We start from the raw sequence: 13,637 nt of genomic DNA, 5'->3' as shown, positions 1-13,637 counted from the left end.
TGAAAAAAAGAAAAAAGAGATCACCCATCTCTTGTGAAGTTTTAAAAGCTTTTCATGAAGAAAAAGATAACTCTACTGTTTCTTGAATGGCCATAAATGTTTAGTTTTGTCTTTGTCTTTGTCTTGTCTTTTGTCTATCTTTACATTACATTATTTTATGCATAAAGTAACTGAACAAAATTATACATACATATAAAAACATTTCCAGCTGGAAGCATCTAGAACCATTATGCTTCAAAGATGCAGCAACCTCTAAAGTCCTACTGGGTACTCTGCTCGAAGTTTCATGTAGTCCATGCTATAATCCAGAGAGCTGACATTAGAGAGTCGACCAGCCAAGCTTAGTTTTTCGTTCAGCCCATATTCTTCTTCTTGACACTTGCCGTCCTCTTAAGTAAAACTTTCCACCAAAAACAACTCCTTTGGCTAGTTACCTTGTGACGTGGGCCAAAACAGCAACATATAATTAATCTGGCATAAAATATCATCTGGCTCTCTGTGTCTGGTGTAGTGTAGATGCACCGTTTGAAATATTACTACGTCTGAACGCATTTCATACCTCACATATGCATCATTAACTGCCAAATAAAAGCCCTAACACCTCAGAGAACATGTCACTGAGGCTGTTTAAGTGCTGCTGATGCTGCAGAAACACCTGCGAATTTGTTACGGATCTCATAAAAGGTGTGTTAATTACACAATCTATTGCAGCAAAAATGCCAATGCTGCCCCAAAATACTCCTAAAAAAAGCCTGAATTAGCAACACACAGACCTGTTATAGCCGTCGTAACCATATTAGGGTCCCCATGGTTGACTCGTCAACGCTTGTCAGATGTCAGAGATATCGCTATGCTCTTTTTAACGTCGTTGCTGTGTTGCTGTCATTGAGTAAATACACAAACTCCAGCAGCCACATGTAAATTCCAGGCATGAGCACATACACATCAGCACACACTGCCCTCAGAAATGTCTCCAAGGTTGTTTGTGAGGTTTGCACTCTCTCCGTGACAAAAGATGAATAATTCATTGCTCGGTGCTTTTTCATCTTCCCTCCATTTACCTACGGGCATGTTAATCACATACAGCAGAGAATCTCCCTGATGATGAGACAGAAAGCATCTGCTCAGATATCAAATATGATTATACAGAGCTGAAGGGATAGTTATAGACAGAGGCTGAGGAAGGATGTCCTCACGGCCAGTGAAGTTAGGGCTAAAGACGTAGGCCTTCTCCATGAAAAGATCATAATTCCCTATCTAGACTTCTGAGCTCATGTTGCTGTGAGAGGAGGCCGAGAAGAAAATAAGGCTGAAAGAACTCTTCTATGCTGTTTTCAAAAAAGGTGGGGGTGCCATTAAAAGGAGAGATTAATTGGAAAATTATTTCAACTCTTCCCACCTGTTTAAACAGTCTCATCCAAGACCAAATCCAAAGTAATCAAAATTCAGGCAGTGATGTCATCCTACAAATCGTGTGATTTGACAACATAGAAGCACTGTGAGAATATAGTTTGTCTCATTGAAATCTGAAAGGCCTTGCTTTAAAAAAAAGAAAGAAAAGAAAGAAAGACACATGTCTGGATGGAGGCGCAATTGCTCTACAATCCATCATTCTGCACTAGTGGTTCCTTCACAGATGTGTGATTTATTCATGCCATGAAGGACGCTCCCTTTTTAAGTATGCACTGATAACAAGCCGGATGGTCAGGTTGAAGCCAGGCGGCTGGACTTCTTACAATTCCTTGAAAACTCTCGTCCAACTAGCTTCATCAGTTCTGTTCGGAGCAGCAGCAAAACATCTTCAAGGAGCTCTAACAAGTAAAGTTGCCTTGCTTCAAACTGTTGAATGAAAAATGACCTGGATGACTGAGAATCTTCATCCACATAATCCGCCTCTTCTTCAGCCCGGAGAAAGCAGCATCTGTGATTTCCACAGGGCAGATTTGCACATCGTCTGAGTCCATCTTAAATGAGCTCAGGGCACAGAGACAGCACAAAACGTCCGCAGTCTTGTTTTAAATTGTTATTTGTGATGCAGAGATGAACAGTGTTCACTGACAGGTGACCCTGAGTGATGTGCAGTGATTCCTACTACAGAACTGTCATCATTCAAAGCTGATCCTGGCTGCACACATACAACAACAACCAGTGCAAGGTCATAGAAGAATCAAAGTTTGGTAAAAACAATGAAATACAGTAGTAAATGTATAAAAAAAAAAGTAAAAAAAAATTGGAAAAGTCAAATTAAGCTCTCTTCTTTAGTGGTTTTAAAGTGACATTTCCCCTCAAATAGACCAAAGTGTTTTTAAAGTGGGCTAAAATCACCCTCCAGGGAAATGTAGTGTTTTTTTCTTTGGTGATCCGACTCTGCCAGATCCTGGCACTATGTGCTGTCCTGCAAATTAGGACAGCCATGAAAAGCTGTGTAAACTTTGATGAGGACGATGGGGGACATTGAAATGTGAGCTCATCAGGGAGAGGGTAAACAAAACGAGGAAAGGAGAGAAAACATCGCTGCCAATATTATTGTGGACGTGAAGGAGAAAAAGAAGAAAAAAGAAAACATACGCTTGGATAGATGCTTTTGATGCCATATTTTGAGCTCCGCCAAGGACTTTGAGGCAAAGTCGAAGAATGAATAATTCACTCCGGCTTTCTTATTTGTCCCACTCTTGCTGTTTTTCCTCTTGTGGCACTTCCACGTCCATTCTTCTCCGTACAGCCTGATTTATTTTAACCCTTCTTTTCTCTCTCTCTTTCTGCAGATCACACCTCAGTTGGAGGACTTGGGGACAGTTTCTATGAGTACCTGCTGAAGGCATGGCTCATGTCTGACAGGACTGACACAGAGGCTCGCAAGACCTACGATGACGCCATAGAGGTAGGCTAATATAATCCAGCCTTCGCAACCCTTACAGGCAGGAAATGCATACGCCCTCCATCTACATTCTGGTCTGAGTGTCCACCTTTGCTAAACAGAGATGTTGCATTGTTTGTTGAGTGGATTTAGCAGACAGCAGATGTTCACAGTCTGCAGTTGATGAAGATGTCTGTTAATCGTTAAGAGTGTCAGAGATCGGGCAGAACAGATGCTGCAGAGCAAAGGGTGAGGGATGTGGCTGGATTTTAAATTCCACACTCTCCACTTTGTTTTTGTTTTTCTTCTTTTTTTTGACCCTACCTGCACTCGAGCTAGTTGTGCTCAATATCAATGACCCATCGACACATCGCAACCTTCCTCTACATCCATTTCCTCTCGAAATATTCACATTTGTCTTCATACATAAATGAATTTCAGGCGTGCTGTTCGACTCCTGCATAGAATTGCTCAATGGAAAGCCCTTACATATACTTAATATTCTGTCCACATTCCTACAAACAGACAGCTCCTTTCCATGTTTGGATGTTATTTTCCCACAAATATCCGCACTTACACACACGCTCTCTCCCTCCAGGCCATCGAGCGCCACCTGGTTCGTAAGTCCAACGGCGGCCTGACATTCATCGGTGAGTGGAAGAACGGCCACCTGGAGAGGAAGATGGGCCACCTGGCCTGCTTCGCCGGCGGCATGTTTGCGCTGGGTGCTGATGGCTCGCCGGACGACAAGGCCGGACACTATTTGCAGCTTGGAGCTGAGATCGCTCACACCTGCCACGAGTCTTACGACAGGACGGGTGAGGAGGGCGGAGGCTGCTGCATACACAAATACCAGCGCACGCTGGTGTTGTGTTAACCCCATGTTGAGTACGCAGTTGAGTGTAGGTAGGCTCTGTTATGTTGTCCAGGCAAGTGAAAAATGCTGAAGAAGATGGCAACAAACACTCAACAGCAAATATCGGGGGACGTCCAGAGATAGCCAGGAAAGAAGATAGCGAAAGGATGATAGTTCGCTTCTTGGGTAGAACCATAAAAAAACAGGCTGTGATATTCCAAACTTTAGCACCCACAGCTACCTTCTTTACTGGTTGCTGCTACAAACAGCTGGTCAGGAGCATTAAGGGTTAAAGTGCATAATAAACTGAGGCAGTGTATGACAGACAGAATACTTTATGTTGTATAAAACTACATTGTGGCTCCCAATCTAAGCCGTATATTAATCATTTTTCTTTAGTACTGATTATGTCTGTCCTAATTTTACAGTTCTTTGTTTTAGTTACATATATATAAAATTTTAATAGCTGTTGGTTTTTTTTTTTAGATGTTTCAGACTGACAGGGATCAATAGTTGTCAGCAAAGTAATGTTAAGTGTGTGATTCTCTATCATAGGACTGTGTGTAGTCAGGCGTCGTGAGGTTGTTCTGAGAAAGAGAGGTTGCCGTGGCAACAAATGAAGTTGGAGAAAATAGAGCGAGAGAAGAGACTGACGTACAGACTGTCTAAAGTTGGCCTGTTAGTTAACAAGCAGTCATTCCCAAAAACTCCTGAACGTGTGTGTGTGTGTTTGTGTGTGTGTGTGTGTGTGTGTGAACGTGTGTAAAACCGATCATACATTTCTTTCATTCCTCTCTCTCTCTCTCTCTCTCTCTCTCCTCCTTCCCCCTTCTTCTCTCCAGTGCTGAAGCTCGGGCCGGAGGCCTTCAAGTTTGACAGCGGCTTGGAGGCGGTGGCCGTTCGGCAGAATGAGAAGTACTACATCCTACGACCAGAGGTGATCGAGACCTACTGGTACATGTGGAGGTTCACCCACGATCCCAAATACCGACAGTGGGGCTGGGAGGCAGCACAGGTAAAAACAAAAAGACTACATGTATTTTGTATGATAGAATATGTCATCGTTTCAAGCCGTCATGACTGGGCCTATGTTTCCCCCCACATCTGTAATATGTTGTTAATAAAAATCTCATGATCCAAACTTCCTCCGCCCACTCTTTGAAACATTAAAGTTTCAAATCACACAGCCATAGAATATCCATCTGTAGCAGATTTAATTGGGAAGCAGGCTGACAGAAGTTTGGTGCTATTTTCTACTTTTTCCTGTTGTTTTGATCCAGAGCAAAGCAGAAAATAATACCTCCTGCTCATTTGGTTTGGTTGCACGCTGTCCTCTTTTTATGTTGTCAAATAAACAGATTTTTAGGATCATGTTTGTGACAGTTTCTGTTTTTGGTTTGGTTAGATAAGTATACCAAAATTTGTTTAAAAGCGCACCACGAGTCCTCAGACAGATTGGTTTTGGTCTACTTTTAAACATGTTCATACTGAAAAGATATTCTCAAGAGAGAGAATGTGATGAATACTTGCATGAATACAGCAGGAGAGTGGCTTACAGGCAGGTGAAGTGCATCTGTGGGTGAATTCAATGCTGATGGTGGAGGCACTTAGAGATATGAGAACATTCAGTATGCTTTATAGCCTGAGCTGAAACATTAAAAATACAGTAATGTTATTATCGATGGAATGAGAGGCAGCGCCAGTGGCAGGTTCATGCTCTTCCCTTTAGCAGTTCTAGTTGTGGATAAAGATTAAAAACCGCCGCTGTGTTTTACTCCAAATATATTACCTTCTCTTTATTTGATTTGGCTCCTGGAGGATTTTTTTTCCATTCTCTGCTCTGTGCCTCCTGCAAGATGGAAACAGTCAGCAGAGCTTCATTTCTGTATTTTAATTTTGACTTTTGAGTCCAAAGGTCAGACTTCTTTATTAGTGTTAATTTGTCTGCTAAAAGACTTGTCGCACAGTGAACATCTGCGACGAAGTGTGAGGTGTTTTGAGCTCCATTTGAGCAGATTTGCAGCTCTCAACCTTCAAACAGCAATAGTGTATCTATGTTAGTGTATCTGGTAGACTGGCAGTGTTGTAAAGGAGGCAGTTTGTGGACTGCATCAAAGGAAAAGAACAAATTAGACTTAGGAAGAGGAGACCCAGGTTCGAGTCTCATCAATTGCTTAAGTTTTATTACCACTCTCGCTCTACTTTTTAACTCAATCACCCTCTTTTGTTGGATTTTAGACATGAAATTCAATGGTTGACTTTTGGGATTACATTACACGGTTAGTTTTAGCAAGAGCATCATTGTTAGGGGCCTGTTTCCATGGTTACATCTCTCCTCCCCTTCAACAAGATTAACCGAAAAGAAGCTACAGGGCTTCCACTGAAATCTATTGGACAACATTTCTTGTTTAATGCTGATGCTAAATAGCTTCCCTCTGCTCTGTATATGTGGCACTTTCCGGGCCCTAACCATGTGTGGCCATACACAGTAATTTATGCAGATACCTGCCACACATTCAAACGGCTGATTTCAGCAGCAGAGGAAATACGTGAGATGTTCACACATTCCTTTTGTGCTTTAATCTGAAAATCTTTATGGAAATGAAACAGAAATGAAAGCCCCCTCTATCCCTTTAACTCTCCGGCTCCACTTCCTTCTGACAGCGGATTAAAGAGTTCACCTTCAGTGTGTATAAACCTCCACCGACCTGCTGGTCCTCATCTTTTCTCTCTCTCTCTCTCTTCAGCTTTTGTCGTACTCTCGGTTCTCTTCCTTTTTTCTGTCAATCTTCTTATCACCTTTTCTTCCTCCATGTTTATCCTGTTTGTGTTTTTTTTTTTGTTCTGGGTGGGAGTGTGTATCAGCAAATGTGCCAAGTAAATATACTGGCAGGGGTGTTGATGGAGTGTGATTGTTCTGAGCATGAGTGACACTAAAAAGAGAGATGGGCCCCTCCTGCATTATTTAATACTGCATACACAGACATACTAATGAATATGACACATCCAATTTAATGATGCTTTCAGAAGTCATGAAGTTTTGGCTGAGCCTTTAGGTTCATTTTAATAGCAGATAACTGTTTGGTGTTAATTGCATGCTATAAAACAGCCTTTAATTTATACTGTCAGAAATAGTCATTTGTCATGAACAGACATTTTTCTAGGGTCTGTAAACTCAGCTTAGATTAGAACCTGGACTTTCTAGAATGTGTTTTTAATCCTGTATAATGAGAAAATGGTCAAATGTCCTTGATAACCAAAAACACACACAATTGTCCTGCCCCACGGCGCAAACATAAATGAGAGCATGCTTATTAAGGATCGCTGCTGAATGCACTGCAAAGCTGGTATGTGCACAAATGTTAAAATCCTGACTGAAATGTGGTCAGCGAAGCGACAAATGTAACTCAACAAAACCTCTACATGCTAAAATTAGTCGGTGTTGGCTGGGAATTAGTTTTATAATATATATTTGATGTCTCCTTTGATTTTTATAGTTTATTGTAGTTTATTTTTCTCACCTTCATGCACACTTCACTCTTCTTCTATTGGCTTCTTTGCACACACACACACACACACACACATATACTTTGCACACCTGTGGTCTTCTCTGTATGTAGCTTAAAACCTCAGCTACACACACACACACACACACACACCACAGCTGCATCCATCTGCTACACCACCAAACCTGCATCCCTTTGTCACGCTTTCTCTGTTCACAAAAGCCATTAACATTGGCTGGCTTTTTGTGTGTGTGTGTAAAACTTCAGCGTTGTGTGTGAAGGTGAAGCCCAGCTGCTGTAATGTAAAATGTGTCCTCACTGCTCCTCCCCCCTCTACAGGTAGACTTTTTATCAGATAATTTATGTAGCACAGATGGTCGAGATATATATATGTGTGTGTGTGTGTGTGAGAGAGAGAGAGTTCTACATGTACGCTTCCCCAAACTGGGCATTACACAGCATGAGATTTAAAGTTACCAGACTGTTAAACGTTTGTTCAGGCGTCGATGTGACTTGAGTTTAAATGTGCCAAGTCACATAAGCGGCCATATATAATGGAAGATACACTCAGCTTGATATCAGCGTGTGTGTGTGTGTACAGCCCATTGCACTGCAGTGTGGACGGAGAAGGACGTTGGGCGCAGCCGCCCATGAATAACAGGAATTATGGACCGAACTCCTCACGACAGAAATCTGCTGACAGCACAATGGTCACAGGAGGACAGAGCGTGTGTGTGTTTGTGTGTGTGTGTGAGTGTGTGTGAGAGACAGACTGAAAGACAAGGACACAGATAATGCTTTCAATTACATGCGTTAAAAGTGAGAGTCGATAAGGTATGAGCAGGAGTGTGATGCAGTTTTTTTTAATGGAAGCACTAATTTAAATGTAACAAGTCCTCATTGCAAATCAATAGAGCATACAGGTACGGTGGACTGTTGGTTTCACCAGCTGGGCTGTAGCTGCATTGCTGCTGTGTGTGTGTGTGTGTGTGTGCGCTCAGATATGTACAGCACCTGCTCACAAATGATGTGGGAAATGTGTCATCAGTATTAGATGCAGCTGTTTCAGAGAAACTAATATGAGTACTGAGGAACATGATTTATGATCTGGATCATTTGGTTTTGATATTAGACATGATGAAAAACTATTATGTTAGCTTGTTCTCTGGATCCACAAAAGCGAGATTCATTATCAGAGCATTCATTAACACTGTGATGATTGATTTATCGAGGACTAATTGTTTTAGTTTAGTGTGATTAGAATCAAAATCAGAACCCCAGAAGGTTACATACATCTGTTAACCCTTTTGTCACTGTGGGCTCACAGCAATATGAGGTCCTACACATCTGTGGAAACAGCACAGTCATGGCTGGAGGCAGACAAAACGAAACGCCACAATTGAAACAAACTGTATGCTGGATTTCTTAGTCCCTCAGCAGCTTGTTGTGGTTCCTCTTCAGCAATTTGTTTGATCTGATTGGTTGAAGTTAGTTGATAATTGATTGTGACTGACAGCTGGTTTCTCCAGTCTCGGCTTAGTAACGTCACTGATTCCTGATGGAATTTTTTATTATTTTTTTTTTGAAGATGAGACCTGTACACACACGGAGCATCAAAGAACTGTAGTTAACATCATCCTTAATTCACTGTTTGTTCTGGTGTCACGGTGCACAAAGTGGAGCTGTCCAACTATTTTTAGTTCTGCTGTTGTCGAACTGGCTGTCCTCCATGTTTGTTGTTTTGCTCATGTTGACACATTGTCATTGACATCACATCTTTCACGGTTTGAGAATCGGCCGTTAACACTCTGAAGTGAACACAAAGAGCGGATTTACATCACAGTTCGACCCACCTACGAATGTGTTTTAATTTTGTCCTGAAAACATTGCGTGACTAAAAAGTAAAATGACAACAAAAGATGTGTTTATTTTTTCTCTTTGACTGAAAAACCTGCAGATGAAGTTGAAAAGCTGATGCAGGGATTGTAAAGAATGACCCCCGTGAGACCGCTGCAAGCTTGTTCCTCAAGTAAAAAAGAAGCGCAGCAGGAAACGAATGAGTGTGCGCTGGCTACGAAGCCGCTTTGTGTTGAAACGTTTTGGAGAATGAAATGTAAATGTTGAGAGGCAGTGCAAAGTGTTTGTGCTAATCATTTTTCCTCGTATTTTGTGCAGCTGCTGCTTTCCTGTTTGTCTCCCCAGGACTTGCTCTAATCTGTCACAAGCACAGAAATTAATTATAGCATGCTTTTATAAGCTTATTAAAACCGAGCTCCCCCCCACCTTTTCTCTTTGCCCTCATTTTCCTCCTCCATCTTTCTTTTTCTTTCTGTCATTTGCACTAACTGTTTTCTCCTCCACCTCTCCTGCTCCAGGCCATCGACAAGTACTGCAGGGTGAGCGGAGGTTTCTCCGGGGTCAAAGATGTCTACTCATCCAACCCAACCTACGATGACGTGCAGCAGAGCTTCTTCCTGGCCGAGACGCTCAAGTAAGTCAACACTAATTGTTTGATTAATTCCCTCAATCTGCCAAGTATTTTTTTTTCAATTAATAATCACTTTTGTGGAAAATTACAGTAATTTAAGAGGTAGGTGTGAGGACTCGTCAGAGAAAAGTGATTGCAACAGTGATTTCTTTTAAACTGCCCAATAGAAGTGTCTTCAACATGTCAGTCACAGACTTTCATGAGGCAGATGTTTACACACTTATTACACAGCTCATGGAGCATTTGTGGATTTTAAAGCCCCAAAAACATCAAACCAACATCAAAGAACGTACCGAGAGCAGAACAGAGTGCGTGTAACTCAGCGTCTGGCACCAGGGTGTCCACTTCCTGGAGTGTGACGCCTGTCCATTGGCCACAAAACTGCTAGCTCCATCTTAAAGTTTCTAAACCGCTTGCAGAACTCGAGGCTGTGCTTTGACTGTGTTGGGTAGTTTCAGTTCAGTCCGTCAGATCACAGCCTTCTCCTGGACTACCACCTCAGCATTAGCCCCGCCTCTTAACTTTGTGTCCTCTCATGTCACAAAAATAAGGAGCCTTTTTAAAGATCTGACACGCTTACAAAGTCTGATAGCCAATAATCGGAGCAAAAAGGTGACAGTGGTAGGAACCAAAAAAGATTTAAGCCAACCAAGATAAACAACTCTGTGCCTGCGTAAGAACTCTCCATGGCAACAGATGGCAAACGTCTTCATATCTCATCTAAGAAGATGAACAGAAAAATACTAATATCAGTTGATCCTCTTTGTGGCCCTAACTTTGTGATTTACTTTCTTCTCATACATGTTTTCCAGCATTAGGGGAGTGTTTATTTCTAAGGATGAAGTTATCATCCCAGAAAAACAAAGAATTTCAAGCGCAAAACACAAAACTGTCACTGCAGAAGCCTCGCTGACTTGAGCTGATCTATTAGTTTTGCACAGAACAGTACTCATTAGCATTAGAGACGGACCTCTGCAGGGTCACTATGAACAAGAGGGACAATTACAGTGACTAATGACTGTGTCATTTGTCCTGTGAGTGCTGCTTTAAAATGAACTGAACATGAAAATCAAAAATTACTTTAGAATAAATATCAATCGGTTGTATAATAGGCCTTTTGTCTTGATGAGCTTAAATAGGTACATTCATGTTAAATTATTAGAATTTAAATGCTGTATTATTTCTGGATTTAATATAACTTCCAAAATAATTTCCCATTTTCGTTGTCGTCTTTCACTTCTCTGTAAATTGTGTCTGTGCAGGTTATTCCGGTACCACTCTTTAGAGGGTAATAACATGTTAGCACGCTGCCAGCTGTTGTTATTTCTTTCTATTAGAGCCGCAGTGAGCAGGCATCGGGCTCGGTTTACAGTCTGATTAATGCCAGCAGCTCCTGTGTCTCTGGTGCATCACCATCATCACTGATGGATGAAGTCTCTGAGTGCAGAAAGGAAATGGACTGTGGCTCTCTGAGTCCCTCTGCTGGCATCTCTTTGAATGTGTAACCTGCTGTAATTCAGTTGTTTTCTGTCACTCAGTCCGACGACTCAAAGATATGAATAAAACTGAGCAGACTCTGCCTTCTGTAATTACATGAAGCGACTTATCAGCGCTTCATTCTAAGCTTCTCTGTGCCTGAAATTAACTCGCACAAATGCCAGTGAAATGTGTCTTTGGTGTCGGAGTCGTTAAAGGTCACCGCCACACGGCCTGCTAACTGTGTGAGACGGTGACATTTGAATGCCTCAGTGTTACACAACCGTTTGTGTCTATCTGCTCTCAGCTTTTTGTCCCTGCTGGCTGCTGGCCAGTGGCATCAAAGCAACACAACAGCTCAGCGCCATGCAGGCGGCTGGTTGGCTACCAGTCACACTGATAGAAGTTAAGAAATAAGGACAATGTGAGTTTCACACTCGCTACTAAACCTTAAAAGTACGAATAACTGCAACAAGTACAAATGAATAGAAGGAAGGACGTTCTTTGATTGCATTTCAAATGATTCACCTGCTCTGTCTCCTTGAGACTTCGACTTAAGCAAAAGTATTCATTTGCAGTTAGGGGGCTGTAGCTTCATTTCCATGTTTCACAGATAACACAGTGATTAAATGACAGTTTGTTATCACTGTCTATTGATTAAAGGGGGAAAAAAGAGTTCAGTCGGTTGTCCTAAACGTCCTCAACAAACCCAGGTCTCCCTGTTCCTATTCCTGCTTCTATTTGTTTGTGAAGAGGCAAGCAGAGGTGTCAATAGTGTAGGATTTGCTGTCATCGATTTCCACGTCCTCCTTTTTCATTACGTCCTAGAAAAAGTTTTGTGGAGCTTTCAATGTGAATGTTTTACTAAAGAAAATGGAGCTGGGTTCACCTGAAACTGATTTAAATTGTAAAATGCTCAAACCTTCTGAAGTCAAACCATAGCTGTTTGTCTTTCTTCTCCCCTCCCCCTCCTTTCAGGTATCTTTACCTGTTGTTCTCCAGTGACGACCTGTTGCCGTTGGAGAGCTGGGTCTTCAATACAGAGGCTCACCCACTTCCTGTCCTCCACCTGGGCAACATCACCCTGCCTGGCAGCGAACCTTCTCAGCGGTAGACAGACAAGCCCTTCTTTTCCTCCACCACAGCACCAGGGGGCGCCACCTGTCTGCTCACCCTGCCTGACTACCCGCCTCTCCCCTCACCCACCAAACAGACTTACATTCAGACTCTTAACTGCTTTTGGACTGCAGGCATCATCCAGAGGAGGCAGAGAGAGAAGGACAGAGAGTTGGCCTCCAGCACAGACTGCCGCTGAGCCGGGAGGCAGTCGTCTCTGTTCTCTTCTTCTATGTTTCACTCTTTGCTTCTCTCTTTGTCTTCTCTGCTTAAATCAAACAGTGGGTGAGCTGCTCAGCCTCACGTTTGGCTTTGAAGTGACTCTCTTCTCTGAAGCTCCAATCCAGAAGGTCTGTTTAGGTTTTTGTTGTTACTTTCAGTCTTCATTTGACCAAACTTTCCTCCCATAGAGACTCATGCTGAGGCACTGAGAGTCCATATGGGATCCAGTGAAGGATTACACAGTTTGACACTGTGCTGATAGAAGGAAGTGTTTTTTTTCCTGGAATACAGACTTTAGGACTTTACAGGGTCTGTTGATGAGAGATATTTTTGTTTGTTTTGGACAAATCCAACATGGGGACACAGGGTTGAATCAAACCCTCCGCTTCTCCCTGACCCACCCACTCCTGTGTCACAACAGTCCACTCCCTGTTTAGTCTTCATCAGATAAACTTTGACCTGGAACTCTAAGCAGATCTTGATCAGCGTGAGGACGGGTCGCGGCACCTCCTCTAATCCTCCATTTTCAGAAAAGTGGACCATCGTTAAGTGGATCAGTAACTACACGTGGACAGCAGCAGACGTCCTCATCGTCACCGCCACCCCGAACCATTCTGCTGCTACTCAGTTGGATGCTGCTTTTTTAATCTCTCTCTCTCTCCTCCACATAGTTTTGGATCCACTTTTTCATAAATCGCACTATTCTCAGTTTATACCTTGTGAGATGCAGCTCATGCTCAGCCATGCTTTTGTAAGTGTTTGTGTGGTGGTTCAAAAAACGACCCCTGCTGTAAATCATTTGTGCACTTTGTACGGGAGGACTATAAAGAAGAAGAAGAGTAGAGGTGTAGCACTGAAAGCGCTGATTAAATGAAACCTTCTGTCACCTTCATGTTTTCCGCTGTTACATCATCAGTTTCAAGTATCATTAACTAATTTGTCATCTCTCTGCCATTTTCTCCCTCCTTCATTTTAACCTCTACCTCTCAAATTCACCATGACTAATTCTGAAAACCCGGAAGGCCTTTAGTCTGATGGTTCCACCAAAACTCAAACTATAAAACTTTAATTTCTTTATGTACATAGTTCCTAACCAGCGTCTGCACAGACCGACTT

General features: G+C 42.3%; 1 protein-coding gene across 2 annotated transcripts in view; it reads left to right on the top strand.

The window, feature by feature from the left end:
- The window catches only part of man1a2 (mannosidase, alpha, class 1A, member 2), an 81,893-nt gene extending 68,486 nt beyond the window's left edge, over positions 1-13,407 (top strand). For both annotated transcript variants that reach the window (XM_028393639.1, XM_028393640.1), the window contains exons 10-14: positions 2,766-2,881; positions 3,456-3,675; positions 4,556-4,728; positions 9,595-9,710; positions 12,162-13,407. In XM_028393639.1, coding sequence (XP_028249440.1) covers positions 2,766-2,881; positions 3,456-3,675; positions 4,556-4,728; positions 9,595-9,710; positions 12,162-12,297 — 761 coding nt within the window. In that variant the 3' untranslated portion in view covers positions 12,298-13,407. The remainder of the gene's footprint in view (positions 1-2,765; positions 2,882-3,455; positions 3,676-4,555; positions 4,729-9,594; positions 9,711-12,161) is intronic.
- The last annotated feature ends 230 nt before the right edge of the window (positions 13,408-13,637 follow it).

The sequence above is a fragment of the Parambassis ranga genome, chromosome 21 (assembly GCF_900634625.1).
Source record: "Parambassis ranga chromosome 21, fParRan2.1, whole genome shotgun sequence".
NCBI classification, from domain to species: domain Eukaryota; kingdom Metazoa; phylum Chordata; class Actinopteri; family Ambassidae; genus Parambassis; species Parambassis ranga.
Note: the sequence above shows the minus strand (reverse complement) of the source record. Positions and strands in the feature narration are given on the sequence as shown.